Genomic DNA, 16,686 nt, shown 5'->3' on the forward strand with positions numbered 1-16,686 from the left:
CTGTCAAAAGTTGGAGAGACGATATAAGCCTTTCTCATCTGCTTCTTATTTAAAGAGCCCACTCTCCGATGCTTAGGTCCAGCTCATGCCATCCTTCTGGTAGAAGGATGGAAAAAAGCTGGTTGGTGTACATGTACAGTGAGAACCGTGTCCTGCAATGCTCGTGCAAACAGTTCCACCAACATGGATGGAAATTCAAACATCAAACCCTAAATCAATACAATCGCATGCCACCAGAGAACAGCAGCTCTCAAAGCAAGCTGGTAAACAAGCAACTATTCTTTCCAAGCCAAGCTAAAGAAGTAAAACTACAGAAAAGAAGCAAAAGTTTGGAACAGAAAATAGGAGAAAAAAATCAGGAAATCTTAAACTGACCCTCAGCTGCAGAGAGGTTCCTGGCTGTCACCCATCGGGGGAGTGCTGAACCAGGATTAAGCAAGTTACCTCTGTAGGAAGACAGCACTAAAACCTGTGTACAAACAGTGCCCGTCCACCTTCCGTAGGAATACCTCACCTCACCCAGATGTGTCAGACAGTGTGAAACACCCCAGACAGGAGCAGAGCTAAACTGATCAAAATCAGTGGAGAAATGAGTTCTCCCACCAGCCCCTGGTGGGTTTTTTTGGTTTTGTTGTGGGGGATTTTGAATTTTTTAGTTGCTTGGCCCTGCTATTTCCTCCCTATAAATTTCAAGAGAAATTTGGCTGTTGCAATAACGTATGAAGATGCAGTATGTTAATGCTGGGTTTGATGCATTTTGTTTCAAAGCAACTCCATAGATCAGTTCATGGCAAATATAGACCTATTTCAACAAATTAACCCTATGACTTAAAATCCCCAGAAACCCTTTCCCCACTGCTTTTCATCAACAGCGCTTTTGTCATTCTAGACATCCATCTGGCTTTAGATTCAGGGGGAAAAAAGCATTTCAGGGAGAAAAAAAACCCACCCAACCAACCAATTCAAAGCCAAACAAAACCCAAACAAACATAAAAAACCCACAAAAACCAAAAGCCACCTTGTAAAGTTCAGAGACATAAACAAGAAGATTCAAGGCCAGGCTGGGGCTTTGAGCAACCTGGTCTAGCGGAAGACATCCTGTCTATGGCAGGGGGGGCTAGAACCAGGTGGTCCTGAAGGCCCTTCCAGCCTAAAGCATTCTACGAAGCACATACAAGTGCTGTCTCCTAGTCATGCGAACTCCCAGTTTTGCAGATGCAGGAAGGAGGCAGTCATGGAGGGGGGGGGACGACGGGACACGACACGTTGTCCGTAGATGGCAGATTATTTCCCCAGGCCCGTAACATTGTGTGAATTGCCATTTCTGTGCACACGTGTGTATATACGTGTGTATGTGTATGTATATATGTGTATGTGTATGTATATATGTGTACGTGTATGTATGTGTGTGTGCACAGACGCGCTGCACACACACAGACACCAGCACGCACCACCCGCGGTCCACTTCTCCCCCTCCAAGCCCGCAGCTCTGCACGCCTCGGCCGACACCTGCAGCTGCGGGGTGGGCAGGGAGGGGGCGGGGCCTCGCCGTGACGTGTGCGGGGCGGGGCGGAGCCGTACAAACAAGCTGGCGCCGGGCGCCGGCTGCGCCGCTTCCCGGTGGGTGAGGCGGGCGGTAGCGAGCGCTCCCTCGGCTCCGCCGCGGGCGCCCATGGACCAGTGGGGCGGGCGCTGGCGCACGGCTCCGCGCCCCGGCGGTGAGTGATGCGAGAGGCGCGGCGCGGTGGTGCCGCGGCGGGTGCTGCCCGCACGAAGTTTGCCGTGGAAGCGGGGCCATCGTGGAGGGGGTCTGCTGGGTCACCCCCGGGGGTGCACAGCGGCTGCCGCCCGCCCCTCCGCCCGGCAACCTGCTTCGGGCAGGTGGGAGCCCCACGCACGGGGAGGCGAGCGCCGCTCCGGGGCTGAGGAGCGCGTCTGACCGGCGGTGCGCAGCCCGTCCTCCCCCTGGAGGGACGTGCGGCTGCTTCCCCGCACCTTCCGTACCGAGTCAGGCTCTGGGGAGCGTCGTTGTCGGGGGTGGAGGGAAGGAAGGAAGAAGAGAAAAAAGTGGTCGGCAGCACCTGGATTGCAGGTCTGTCCATCTTTGGCCCCTGGGCACTTTATTCCTTTACCTCCTGGTCTTCCCTGTGGCTAAATAACAAGGGCATGTAACAGCAGCATGGCAGGGGGTGGAAGCAGGGTGACAGAGTGCAGGGCTCCTGCCCGACAGCAGAGCAACTGGCAAAAGCTCCTCTGAGCATCTTTGGTCAGTTCCCACGCTGAACGGCTGGGTGCAGCGTCTAGAACCTGGCAAGATGCGCAGGGCTGGAGGGCAAGGTGGTCTCTGGGGGCTGGCAGGAAAGCACAAAGCCTGAACTCCAGTTCACTTCTGTTTTGAAGGACTGGCTTCCACGAAAAGTACAGGGAAGGCTTGGTTACTGCGGTTCTCGGGGTGCTTTCCATAGATAAAGGCTGTCAGAGGTTCAAATCTTCTGGGGACAGAAGGATGCCAGGAGGCGGGGGTGCTGGTCTCCAACTGGAAGAATTCTGGTTTGGTCTTGTCTTGCAGCCATTCAGAAGATCAGCAGAAGGTACCTAGCTAAGTACAGTCATTTCTATCACTTCAGCTGGCTGGGAATTAAAGTATATGACTCTTTGTCACTGTGTTAGTGCAGTAAGTTGAGGGCTTTCCCTGTTCCGAGACTGTTATTTGGATACTGGGGAGGGAAAACTATCTGGGAAGTCCTATGAATAGTAGGTTTGAATGGCATAGAGATGGAGTGTCTGCAGGGATCATCTTTCTGGTGTGAGAGACCCATTCATTGTACTGAGAGCTTCTGCAGTAGGTATGGGAAGTGGAATGTTAGTAGAACAGGTTCAGTTTGGTGTATGTCCATGTGTTGCCTGGCTATGGAACTTAATGTATAACTGTAATGACTACTACAATCTACATCTGCCAGCATTTCTTATGCTCTCGAACAAGTGAATTTCCCACATTGCTCAGACATGAACACCTATCAGTACGAGCGCAGTTACTGACATCAGTTTTAGCTGTCTGCTGCACATCCCCCCTTTCAGTACCCACCCTGCTGGTTTTGATGGGGATTTTTACGTTTTTGGAAAATGCAGAGGGTTTTGCTGTTTCACAGCCTAAGGAATGCCTCTAGTAGGTCAGCAGCAAGATTATGCATCTAAAGGAAAGCCAGCTGCTGCAGTGGGGAGGCACTAATTTGACATAGCAAATTCTGACCCCAGCATTGCCAGGTTCCTGTCTGTGTCCCCTCCTTGTCAGGATGCTGCCTTGCTTATTTTGAATTGGCTATATTCTTCTATAAGTGTTACAGAAAAACAGGGTGTGTGGAAAACAGGTTTTAAATATGCATCTATACATATGTATGTATAGGCACATGTAACTCATGCTTTTCATTAGGGGAAACCAGAAATGTTTTTATTAGTCTGACTAGTGTGGGATATATCACTTCCCTCTTCTAGAAATGCCACCCAGAGGCAAGAAGCTTTCAGAGCCCAAAAATATGTCAAAGATGATGAATTTCCATGAAAAGTTTTGATAGTTAGAAAAAGAAAATGGAAAATGTACCTGGGCAGTCCAAAATAGAAGATCCTGCTGGGTCATTTCACTTCTCCCTCTAGAGCGTGAGGGTTCCCTCCAGGTCACCATGTAGTGCCTCACTTAGTAAATTGATTGGTTTAGCTAAGTCTAATACAGTGATGACCTTATCAGTGAACACTCTGCTCCAGTATTATCTTGAAGGAAGGAGAATGGAAGACACAGACATCAGCTTGGAATATGAACTAAAAGATTATTCGGAGGTTTGGGTTTTTTTGTTTTTAAATGTCTGTTTTGTATTTGAAATGGGACTCACAGCTACAGAGCTTGGCAGAGGAAATGAGAATGGGATTGCTTAATCTGCTGTGCTCCCTTTTTCCATACATCCAGTTAAGGTGAGCCTTTGTACAGAGAGGGAGCAAGACATGAAAGAGCCATCCATTCACACAGGTTGTTTTCTTGGTGACAGCTTTGAATTAAGAAAAAACTCTAACTGTGCAGTAGATTTCTATTTCCTAATTAAAATGTGACCCATTTTGCTTGGGAAGTGGGATGGGATGTAATTTCTGGATTTTTGAATTGAACATTTGGGTTTATGGGGTGTAGAGAAGGCAGTGGTAGAGTGTACCCTTTTGCTTTATTTAAAAGAAGGTTCCTGATAAGTAGGATAAAATTGCTAGAAGGTGGCAGAGGGGATTCCATATTAGTGTTCAGTACAAATATTTCTTTGCATCTTGAGCTTTCCAAGTTTATTTTTATTCTGCTCTAATGTCCCATTTCTTTTTTACCTGCAAGAGGTTTTCTGAAATCTAGGGTATTCTCTCTTATAAAAAGATTTATGATCTCTTGGCATGAAAGACCGCAATGGTCGCTTCTGACCTTAAGAAAAAGAGTATATGTTATATATAACTACAGTCTATTATAAATTTGCTACTTTATTGCTCATGCTGGAGCTGAACTTCTTTAGTAGTCATGAACTGGTGACCTAGCTAATTTGCATATACTGTATTTATCACTGCAGGTGCAGAGCAGAAATATAGCAGATTTCAGCCAAAAATACTTCCAACAAAGTCAGCCTTTCTCAGCTCGTTAAGTTCCCCTAACCAAAATTTAGGGACTTTTTAAAGTGTATTTCTGAAGTCTTAGAACTGATAGGCAATCTGTCATCTTAACAGCACTGAAATCATGATTAGATTACTTAACATGCTGACTATAAAAGTTAAAGCCATGGTTTGATCTGTACTAGTTGTGCACCATTCTTAATATAATTTGGGAAATGTACCTAGACTATTTCATTTAAGCACTGTAATGTAAGTCCATATGGTTACTTATCTCTTCACCTTCCCTCTTAATGCACAGATGGCTTTTTTATATCATGGGGTGATCAATAGTTTATGCCTCTAGAGATCTCTGGCTGCAGTAGTATATAGTTCTGTTTAATTTAATACACTTGTCTCTGTAGCACTTGCTAAGGTAGGCAATTACTTGTTGTTAATTACTGGAAACTAGAATTCAAGCATTTCATTGGCACATGTTGTTTAAAACTTTTGTTAAAATGTGGTTAAACAGTGTGTGGGGGGAAGTGTGGGAAGCATTCCTTCATGAAGAGGGCATTGTGAGACAGTTTAATCGTTAAAAATAACAAAATGCAGAATACGGTTCCAAGGAAAAAAATGTTTCATAAACTAGATTAGATTAAAAAAATAAAAAATTTCTCCCTTTCCTTTCCTGCTTTTTACTGAACTTTAAGTGATGGTGGTACTAGAGAGTTTTATTCTAACTGGATACAGTGTGTCACTCAAAAAAGCTCGTATGAAAAACTGAGGAATATATGCTATGGCAGACACCGTCTATTCTTAGAGGATAGGAATATATACTGTTCCCATCAATGAGTGCCTGAAGAATTTCAAGCACACTACAATTGATCTAGTTCAGTTTTTTTAAACACATTACTGAATACAGATGTTCAAATTGCTGACTTTCCATCAGTTTAGGAAGTTGTTCATTGACAACAGTTAGCTCAGTTATGGATTTTATTTATTTACCCAGTATAAGAAGCCAGCATAGCAGATGTGGGGGTTGTGCTGCACAGCAGTATTAAGTCTTATATTTTGTAGTATTGTATGCCCAAATATGCACAAAGGAAATGAGTCCACAAACTGTCCTGAAGTTCTGTCACAACTTTAAAACTAAATATACTTTATAAGAGGAGAATGTTTCCCTCAGATTTTCAGCTCTAATCTCCCTCTAGAGACTGACTTTAGCAATTGATTATGGTTCTTGTTCAGGCCGGACTATGCTTTTTTAGAAGCCTGGGCAAAGATCTCACCAGTGAAAGGCTTCTGTTCTGCAAGGAGACAAAGTGAGGACATCTGAAACTTAACCTGTTCATCCTTGGTCCCTAGAGAACCATAAAACCACAACTCTTTAATGAAGGTGGAATCACCTGCACATTCCATGGAAAGGATGCAGTCTTACCTCTCCTAGTCGCTGGCCTGGTGGTGACTGTGTCCTATCAGCTCTGCTGAACCTCTTGGTGGCCTTTTTTTGTGAACTGTCCACCAGTCAGATTTGCCAGCAGACCCTATCTGACACTACAGACACTTCTTGCATTCCCTCCTACCTGATTTGGCAGCTAACTTGAAGGTTCTTAGGAAAGTTCAGAGCTAAATCCAGCCCCATTCCACCCCCAGGAAAAATGAGGTCTGGGCAAAAGCTACCTTTTATTGATAGTAATAATCTAGGTAATTTAGGTCATGCCATTGAGTGAGGATAGACATAGCAAGGCATACCTTGGTAATGTGGTAAGAGATAGTCAGAAATAATAAAATACTGACACATCTTTCAAAGAGCACTGTAATACGCTTAAAAGTCAGTGAAATATGGCAGCTTTGGCTCTCATAGTCCACTTACTAAGGAAAGCTTCCATTTATTTCCAAGTTACTATTACTTCTGAAAGCGTACGAAAGCTGATTTGATTGGCAATATCCACACTGAATCTTGTTGAATAAATGGTATGGCACATTTTGCTAATTAATTGGAGAAAACTGAAGAAAAGATTAAGCAAAAGCAATCAGGCTTTTTGAAAAGTCTTGCTATAATCTTCAAAGCAGGGTTTAACATAAACTGTGTGTCTTTTATCAACTTGCTCGTTTACTTGTAGCAAATACAATAGTAATGACTGTCAGTTAAATTTTTGTACTAATCTGGAATACAAAGTCATTGAGTGAAGTCATGTATGCTCTGCATCACTTGTGGAGGCAGTAAAGCGCATTCTGAAGGCAGAAAAGTAATTTGGCAGAGGGGCTGCTGAAACTCTTCAGTGCATGCTTATTATTGTCGAAACAGTTTTTCGGACCCACAAATTATGAAGCTATGAAACATGTTTGCCTCATTTTATATAACTGCTGTAATTCTAGTGATCAAAATGCAGATCTGCATAAAGCATTAAAGAGGACATAAGAGAAGAAAGCTGAATGACAACCAATTTATGTGCTGTTTTATTCCTGGACATCACTTTGCCCACGCAACATATGCTTTGTGCTGATTTTAGAGGCACACTCATGTCCATTGTGTTGCATTAGTCTAACACACAAAAAATAATTGATACAGATATCAAACTTACGCAGTCTAAGAGAAACAAAAGAGAATGGAAAAGACAGACAAAGCTTTATTGTTCATAAGCAAACCAGCAATAACATAGGTACTTTCAATGGCATCATTACTGATACGGTTCACTGAGTGTAGATAAAGGCAGTAAATGCTGCAGGTACTGTGGCAGTGTTCTGCAGTATAAGAACACCAGATGTACACCTGAACAAATAGTCAGGTAGGAACAATGAAATTCTGTATGTCTGAAGCAGAAGATAGTCCCATGTTATTTCGAGGTCTCATGCTGCACCAGAAAACAGTTGCTTTTGTTTATTTTGAAAAAGTTTCTCTCCCCAAAATTCTTTGAGTTAAGAATGGGAAGACACTGGGGCAGAGCTCCACTGAGGCTCAGAAAGCTATATGAGGTGAGGCCCTAGGTAGCATGCCTGTAATATCCCACAAGTCTGATTTCAAAGAGTAATGCCAGCCAAAACAAGAGTAGAGCTACAGTTAAGAGGCTCCTTGGTGTGTCTTTGGTTTTCCCCCAGACAATCCCATGCTATACTCAGCCATAGGAAGGCTTGAATAAAAAAAGTTGGCAACTGAGTAGTATGCAAACTGTGAATTAAAAATAAACAGTCCAATAAATTGGTATATATAATTTATTAAAAAATAATAATCCCAGCAAGATGTTGTCACTAATATTGAAGACCAGCAGCTAAAAGTTAATCTTTACGGAGACAGCCTCTTGGAGAACTTGGCTATTAGCATAGCATATTTCAATCTGACTACTAAGAAATAAGGGTTCCTGACATTAGGCTTTAACTCATTTCAACAACAGTACAACCTGTTCTTCAGTGGAATCCTATTATGCTTCTCAAGTAAGGTGTTAAGACAACAACTCAGGCTTACTATTTATGGAGATAGTGACTCTTAAAATATACTCTGAAGTAAGTGGCTATTCCTTTAATCTGTGACCTTAAAATTCAGCATGTGTTGATGTTTTGTTGCTGTTACATACTAAACTACCCATAAGTCCCTGATCCCATCTGGCTGGGTCCATACCATTTGCTCACATTTCTGCTGAACATGGTGGCAACATGCATCAGTGGGGACATCCACCATGCATTTACTTCAATTGAATCATATTGCCCAGTGTCCCCCCACCGACATCCCCAGTGTGGGGCTAATAATTAAGATTACTTCAGTTTTAACAAGAAATAGATTAAGCTAAGATTAACAGGAATGATGAGGACAGGGAGAGAGCAGATTAGTGACTGCAGCCAAAATGGAGCTCTTTTAGCCAGATAGAACTTAACAGTGACTGAAAATGGAAGAACAACAAATTCTTCTGCAAAGCTGCCTCACATCAGACGTTATAGAACAGCCCAGGGAATGACCTTCTTCCCAAAGCAGGGCATGCCCATGAGTTCAAAGCCTGAAGGCATATAGGCAAGCACACTCTCTTGACTTCACATGTGTAGTGACACTTTGCTTCCTTCTCCCAGGTTTAATTTCTGCTTCCTAATATAATCACTGCCTTGTAGCCCTTTAAAAGTGATTAGAAAAAAAGGAAAGCATAAAAGTAATAATCTGTAATAAACATCAGGAAGCAGACCTGCCCCATTCAGGATGAAGGCATGACCTCTGTGAATACAAAGCTATCAAACAGAACTTTCTAGATCACTTAGAAACACATCATTAGTCCTTGTCACACTGGGACTTAGCTTATTGTGGAAAAGTCATTAGTTTCTTTTCAGATTCTCTGGAGAATTTCCAAACCTAGCCCTTGCATTTCCTCAGGTTGTTCGTATGTAATTTCATATTTCAGCCCTTGTTAGCTGGTATAGTACATGCTGTTCCAAGCTTAAATTCATAATTACAGTACTCCGCAAGTACTACTAAGGCAAAGCAGTTAGGTGCTCTGCCATCATGGCTTCCGCTTCTAAATGAAGTTGGACAATACCAAAATCACACATAAGCCCTCCACTGAGGTTATAAAGTCTTCAGAAGGCATCTTACTTTAGGGGGGTGTATACATTGCCTGCTCAATCTTACACCTATGCTATGTGTGAGGCCATTAAAATTTCACTTCAAACACTGCATTAAAAAAGCCCTGACCTTTAATGGAGTTCATCTGTGGTATTTAGTAGTCTTTTGATAAAGGGTGAAGTTAGCTGTTTACATCACAGCAGCTTTCCAGCTAACTTGAAATGACCTTCAGAAGTATCCATTGTGTATTTTCTTTCCTGAATATCATGACTGGACCGCAGCTTTTTAGCATTTTGTTGATGCAGTCATTCTATAGTCTGTGGTTTCATCAGCTTACCTTTTTGCAGGGCCAGAGTGCATACCAGCTGATTCTGTCCTTGGAAACCCTAAACACAAATCAAATGTTAACTTCACTTAAAAAATGACACAAAAATTCAGCTTGTCCTTGGTCTCTTACTCAGTTAAACCTCTTCCTAACTTCTTCCTAGAAGAATATTGCCTTCCTATGGTTGAGCAGCTCTGTATTGCTTGAGCCTTTCTTCCAGGAGGCTTCACTTCTAAGGTTGCTGTCACATAGTCCTTTAGGAGGGTATGCTTACCAGACTTCCTACAAGACCCTCAGCTTTTAGGAATACCATTTGGGTCCGGTCCATACCTTTTCCTTTTTTTGCCCCCTAAGGCAAACCTATTCTTGCAGATAAAAAAACCACTTAAATCTCGTGTGATTGTGCTTCAACTCAGATTAAATGAGATTAAAAAAAAAATAATTATAAATAATAATACTCTGTATGACTCTTGGGGGTAAGAGAAAGATTCAGAATCTTCACATCTCCTGATGTCTGGAAATGATTTTCTGATGGTGTTATTGAATGTGCCTGTCTTTTAAAGAATTTCATTATACCAAAAGATCTATGAGCCTAGATTTGGGAAAGCTAAACAAGTTTGAACAGTTGTGGAAAGCAAAAGATACTTGCAGTGTGGCTTTAGTAGAGATACATCTGAGTATAAAATAATGTGCTTCTTTTCTTCCTCTTTCAGCAGAGTTTCTGTTTGAGAAATACGCGTTCACTCAGCAAAACAAAAACAACTTTTAAAGGTTGTTCTCGGTGGAAATCGCTCTATGCCCCATTACCTACTTGAGTGAAACCAGACTAAGAAACCAGACTAAGAACTGTCATGGCAGCTTTTCTGCTGGGAGCTGTGTTGCTTATTGTTCAACCTCAGGTAGTGCCCTCCAGACCAGCTATAAATTCGAAGGCAGAGACTTCTTCTCAGTCTGTTCAGAGAGAGCTTTTAAAGAAAACGTCTCAAAAAAATGACTTCAAGGAAAATATTCATTCCAATGGATCGTGCCGGCAGCTGCCACATACTATCATTATTGGAGTGAGAAAAGGTGGAACAAGAGCTTTGTTAGAGATGTTAAGTCTCCATCCAGATATTGCAGCAGCAGAGAGTGAAGTTCACTTCTTTGACTGGGAAGATCATTACAGAAATGGATTGCAGTGGTATATTAATCAGATGCCGTTCTCTTATCCCCATCAGATCACAGTGGAAAAAACTCCAGCATATTTTACATCACCTAAAGTGCCTGAAAGAGTTTATAACATGAACCAATCAATGAGACTACTCCTTATTTTGAGAGACCCAAGTGAGAGAGTACTATCAGATTACACCCAAGTGTTCTATAACCACATGCAGAAGCACAAGCCGTATCCATCCATTGAACAATTCCTGATTAAAGATGGTGAACTCAATGTGGGCTACAAGGCAATAAACAGAAGCTTATACTACATTCACATGCAAAACTGGCTGAAGTATTTTCCCCTTGATCATATCCACATTGTAGATGGGGATAAACTAATCAAAGATCCCTTCCCAGAAATAGAGAAAGTAGAGAGATTTTTGAAGTTATCACCACAGATAAATGCTTCAAACTTTTATTTCAATAAAACTAAAGGTTTCTATTGCCTAAGGGACAGTGGTAGAGAGCGTTGTTTGCACGAGTCAAAAGGACGAGCACACCCACAAGTAGATACCTGGTTACTTGAGAAACTGCATGAATATTTCCATGAACCCAACAAGAAATTTTTTGAGCTTGTGGGCAGAACATTTGACTGGCACTCATTTGTGGCAAGTTAGTGGTAGCTTCAGAACCTATGTTCCAATGTACAGTTAGAAATTCTAAAAAGGGCATTTAAGCTATAATTTATTTGTAAAATCCATAAATACTTCTGTACAGTATTAGATTCACAATTGCCATATATACTAGTTATATTTTTCTACTTGTTAAATTTGAAAACATTTTGTATTGTTTTTCATGGTTGTTAACATTGTGTATGATGTGTCTATATGAAGAAACTAAATTATTTCACTGCAGAAGATGCTTTCTTGAAAATGCATTGTCTTTTTAATGCATAAGAAATTAATTTCAACAGAGCCCTTCATAATTATTTGAATACTTTGGCCTTTCTGGACTGTTCTGGACTTTTTCCTCTAATTGCTAATGAATATGCTAAACTTCACATTTCCATTTCTCTTGCTATAAAATTTGGTTTAATCATTTCTTTTTCACTTGAAAATTTTGTTGTAGTTAGCAAATTGTTCCATTCTGCTTTACAAAATTATTTCCTGATAAAGTGGTGGTACTTACACATGTTGGGACGTGCACACCCAAAGGACAATGGAAGTCTCTGTTTAATATGATATATTAACTGCTGTACTTACCTTTGTATTTACTGTTACAACAAGTGCTTCTCAAATTCTTCAGCAGTGCGGTGCAGGTTTTATGGCAGATTTTTAAAGATTCTGGTGGGGACCAGCTCATAAAATCCATAGTTACCTGCAGAAATATGATCAACCTGAATACTTCCTACAGTCTCTGAATTTATATATGCTTCATGAAGAAGGAGGGTTGAGAGAAGAATTTAAGCAATATAGGAACATTTTCAAGGTTGCTTATGACTGTTCCCTCATTTTATAGCACATTTATGCTTTGCCATCACAGAAAATGAACACTTATGCATAAAAATCAGTTGGTCTAAATTCTAATAAGCAGTAACTTCATTCATACAAATATTACCACACTTTACCCCATTTAAGGCTGTTTTCTATGAGTTGAGCAGGGGCTTCATACAACTGAAAATTGCCCATGATTTACTCTTCATTTAATCTCCTTCCAAGATCTGTGATGCCAAGTCTTGATTAGACTTATGTGTTCTGGGATTAACCCCAACTCCAGGAACTTTTATCATCTTCCCTCTACTAAAAATGGAAAGTAGATGTTAGTACACTGGTAAAAATTACAGTTCTTCTTGTCTACAGTAGTTATGATGTCTTGTTAGCCATCAGTTTCTGGAGTTTAGAGTTAATCCTGTTTCCACACAAGGCATTATACGGTACTTTCATTCTGAGCACCCAATTCTCATTTTATGATCTTGAGTTTAGCTGTTGAATGTGCGGTGGCAGCACCCTGTAAATTTGAAGTTGTAACTGATTGTTACAGTCCTTTATAAAATTCAAATGTAGATTCATTAATTTTTTTTTCTGGTGAGATGGTGCAAACTTGGGCACAACGACAAGGTACCATCTGGATGCAAATATCCCATATTATGCTGCTTGCATGAGAATTTGCAGATGCTGCCCCTGTCTCTCCCATTCCTTGTGCACCTGCCCAAGCTGTATTCAACCTCAGAGAGGTTGGTTGTGTTTTATAAAGTAGACCTTTGACAAAAGTCTACAATTAAATGGTATTGTACTCAATAAAATATTTTCTGAATTGCATCTCTCCTTTCTCTTTTATTTGTCAGTTTCTGGAAGACCAGAATTTAGAGTTCAGCTCCAGTTTAGATTCCCATTAAATGTTCCTTAAAAAATTAGCTTTAGCCTCGTGGATTGATTAGAAAGCAGTTGTTTGCTACTGGATTGTGCCTGCATGGTCCATTGCTGACCCAGAATATACAACAAAGAGGGAAAGTTTCTGGTGGCAATAATGTCAAATCTTACATGAGGGAGATGCCAAAATCATCAGGATTATAGTACCATCATGCTCCTTTTGACACTTTAGAAAACAGAAATTCAGAGGGTGTTGTGTAAGGTGAGGCAGTATTTTTTTCTACACTGGCTATTATCCCATTTCCTTGCTAATGTGATCTGCAGGAGCCATCTGGACCTAATTGATTCTGGCCCAGATGAAAGGCTTCCCACCTCAGTATAACCTGCCTTTACTACTGCCTCCCTACAGCCCCAGACTAAGCCTGCCACATTCACGTTTTTTGCTGGGAAAGGAAAAACACTACCAGGTTATTTGACCAGGAGTCAGAGGAATAAAGGAAGGAAGGGTTGCATCACGTTCACCTGCAGCAGGTCATATAGGGCAGCGCAGGGCATAAGTGCTGAATTGTGAATGCCAGGACAACATTGACACCTGATGTTGGTACTGAGAATACTTTTAGATGTTCAGTGAGTGCTACTTGATACCAGTATCTTGCCTGTCACACATGAATATTTCTCCCCTACCCAATTTGTTTTGTCTCTGTAGAAAGAGAAGTAGAGCATGAACCACTGGGTCACTTTTACCATGTAGCATGTTCTCTATAGTATCAGGAGGTGAAGTGACCAGTTCATGGAGACAGCCTCAAGCAGAAGTTCACAACTCATGCCCTAGACCCTAAATTCAAAGGGGCCCAGACAACATGTCATACAAAATGTGTATGCTTCGTCCAGGGATGGCATGACTGAACAATACCTTATGCTGGAGGTTGCACAGGTAGTTGTGTAGTAGCTAGGCTGGTGATGAACAATAAATCACACCCACACTAATAATAATGGTAATATTTACCTGCCATAGATGTTCAAAAGTTGCACTATTTAAAACTTAGGATTCTGAGTGTGAATTTTGAGTTTAATAAGAAACATTTACTTTCCACACAGGCATTACTATGTTTTAATATATTTGCTAGACTAAAGAAGTGCTAAAGGTTTGCTAGTTTCTAAAGAAGTGCTACACAACAGCAAAAGCCAACGAAAGAAAGAGTGAAAGAAGCTGAAGCACATCCCAGTTGGGACTATAGAAACATTAATAGTGAGCTTTGAATTCACGCCATATCTATTCGTAAAGGAAAGAAAAAAAATCCCTGAAAACACCTTTCAGAAGTTATGCAATGAAGGTATTTATTTCTGTAAAACTCTACCCTCTCAAGTTTAAAGTGCAACCACTTGGGTGTTGCTGCAGAGGCCTGTTCTCTCAGGGCAGCTAGCCAGGTCTGTGATCACTCTTGCAAATATAAAATAAATACAGCACTTTATGGGAATCCAATGTCCAATTCAAAGTCTGCCACTCCCACTGAGTACAAAAAGAAATGCCAATCAAGTCATTAATCAGGGTGGCACTGCAGGACTAAGTCCTGCCCTTTGCTTCTCAACATGGATTAGTGTGCGTCTTTCTTCGAAAGCCAGATACTGTACCTGAAAAGGACAAAGTTTAAACTATAATGATTATGCCATGAATGCTGCAGAAAGAGTATGGAAAGGGAGAGAAATATCTTAGGAAAAAAACACACAAAAGTTATTATCATGAAGAATATTGCTACATCTACAGTTGGTGCTGTATGATCCTTTATATGTGCTTTGCTGTTCCTGGTACCTTTTCCCTGATGTTGTAGGTGAAATAACATCTACTGTGCTTAAATAAATCAACATTGGTTTGGAACATCTCAGAAAAAAAATCCTTTTTTAAAACTTGCTTGAGCCTGTTTGCATCGGGAATATGGTAGCACCACACTCTTTGATGAGTGTGTGAGACTTACTTAACCACCATAGAATATTTTAGATGCAAGCTTCATTTCTTTGTGGCTTAAAGTTGGTCATTTCCTGTTTCCTTGTCTACAAGCATTTTCAGACCTAGTGTCTGCAGAAAACTAGGATTCTAATTCTCTGTTGTCATCCACACACATTTCAAATATCTAAAGAGAAATAAGAGGGAATAAGACATGTTTTCATGTATCTTTATTCTGCTTTATCTAGCATTGCTGACGAGACATTTAAGAAAGGTTTTTATTTATATGACTTCGCCTAAGTGCCCAGTTATGCTGGAAAGATTCTATGTTCAGTGCTAATTTCTTCATTTTGCAGTTGCATTGGGAAGGCTGGTTACAGATGGAAGCCATGCAAGTATCTTATGAGTGAAAAAAAACCCAAACAACTTTTACTAATATTTTGCTTACCAAAAATAAATGAAATTGCATTTATCACTCCTAGAATATTAGCAAAGGAGAGCAGTAATCTCTTTTCCTGCAACAATAACCCATCCAAAGTAAATTTTCACATAACTACTACACAAGAGTTGATGCAGTTTTAAGTTAATAGTGCAATAAACTCTACAGTGATGCTGCAGTTTTTAAGTGCCTTCTGGGATATATAAAATATGCAAGTCAGGGTGGGGAGCAGCTGGATGCATAGGAACAGCTGGTCTCATTGGTCGGAGAACACTTTTTTGTTTTAATGATAAGGGACATGAAATTTTTGGCTTGGATTATCACTTTGTGTTTTCTATGAAAGCAACGTCTTCAATTAACTACCAAGTCGATAATACTAGCATAATGACATCATCTTTTTACTTGCTATTGACATTATGCTCTGCCAAAACACAGCTGAAGAGCCAAACCCCAAACAGCAGATGCATGAGTGATCCCTTAGTATAAAAAAAAGATTGTAATACAACTCAGACACATAGCTTCAATTATGAAGTAACATTGACTTGAACAAAGGACTGTTCTGAAGTGAATAGCAAAATTCTTCTTAATATGGATGAGGATTAGAGAAACAGAATCATAAAACCATAGAATAGTTAGGGTTGGAAAGGACCTTAAGACCATCTAGTTCCAGCCCCCCTGCCATGAGCAGGGACACCTCACACTAAACCATGTCACCCAAGGCTCTGTCCAACCTGGCCTTGAACGCTGCCAGGGATGGAGCATTCACAACTTCCTTGGGCAACCCATTCCAGTGCCTCACCACCCTCACACTAAAGAACTTCTTCCTTATATCCAATCTAAACTTCCCCTGTTTAAGTTTTAACCCATTACCCCTCGTCCTGTCACTACAGTCCCCAATGAAGAGTCCCTCCCCAGCATCCCTATAGGCCCCCTTCAGATACGGGAAGGCTGCTATGAGGTCTCCACGCAGCCTTCTCTTCTCAACGCGGAACAGCCCCAACTTCCTCAGCCTGTCTTCACACAGGAGTGCTCCAGTCCCCTGATCATCCTCGTGGCCCTCCTCCGGACTTGTTCCAATAGTTCCATGTCCTTTTTATGTTGAGGACACCAGAACTGCACACAATACTTCAGGTGGAGTCTCACGAGAGCAGAGTAGAGGGGCAGGATCACCTCCTTCGACCTGCTGGTCACGTTCCTTTTGATGCAGCCCAGGATACAGTTGGCTTTCTGGGTTGCGAGCGCACACTGAAGCTGGCTCATGTTCATTTTCTCATCGACCAACACCCCCAAGTTCTTCTCCACAGGGCTGCTCTGAATCTCTTC

General features: G+C 41.3%; 1 protein-coding gene across 4 annotated transcripts; it reads left to right on the forward strand.

The window, feature by feature from the left end:
* Nucleotides 1–1,574: 1,574 nt before the first annotated feature.
* Nucleotides 1,575–12,931, forward strand: HS3ST1 (heparan sulfate-glucosamine 3-sulfotransferase 1). Of its 4 annotated transcripts, none has more exons than XM_065659218.1 (2): nucleotides 1,575–1,718; nucleotides 10,190–12,931. In XM_065659218.1, exon 2 carries the CDS (start codon nucleotides 10,328–10,330, stop codon nucleotides 11,288–11,290), a length of 963 nt encoding a protein of 320 aa, XP_065515290.1. In that variant the 5' UTR covers nucleotides 1,575–1,718; nucleotides 10,190–10,327; the 3' UTR covers nucleotides 11,291–12,931. The 4 variants fall into 4 exon arrangements, with proteins under 4 accessions (XP_065515290.1, XP_065515301.1, XP_065515311.1 ...); XM_065659229.1 differs by having other exon boundaries at nucleotides 10,193–12,931; XM_065659239.1 differs by lacking the exon at nucleotides 1,575–1,718 and adding an exon at nucleotides 2,435–2,591.
* The last annotated feature ends 3,755 nt before the right edge of the window (nucleotides 12,932–16,686 follow it).

The sequence above is a fragment of the Lathamus discolor genome, chromosome 1, assembly GCF_037157495.1.
Source record: "Lathamus discolor isolate bLatDis1 chromosome 1, bLatDis1.hap1, whole genome shotgun sequence".
In the NCBI taxonomy this organism is placed as follows: Eukaryota; Metazoa; Chordata; class Aves; order Psittaciformes; family Psittacidae; genus Lathamus; species Lathamus discolor.

Coding starts and splice junctions, on each gene's coding strand:
- HS3ST1 (XM_065659218.1), top strand. CDS start 10,328: ATGGCAGCTTTTCTGCTGGGAGCTGTGTTGCTTATTGTTCAACCTCAG.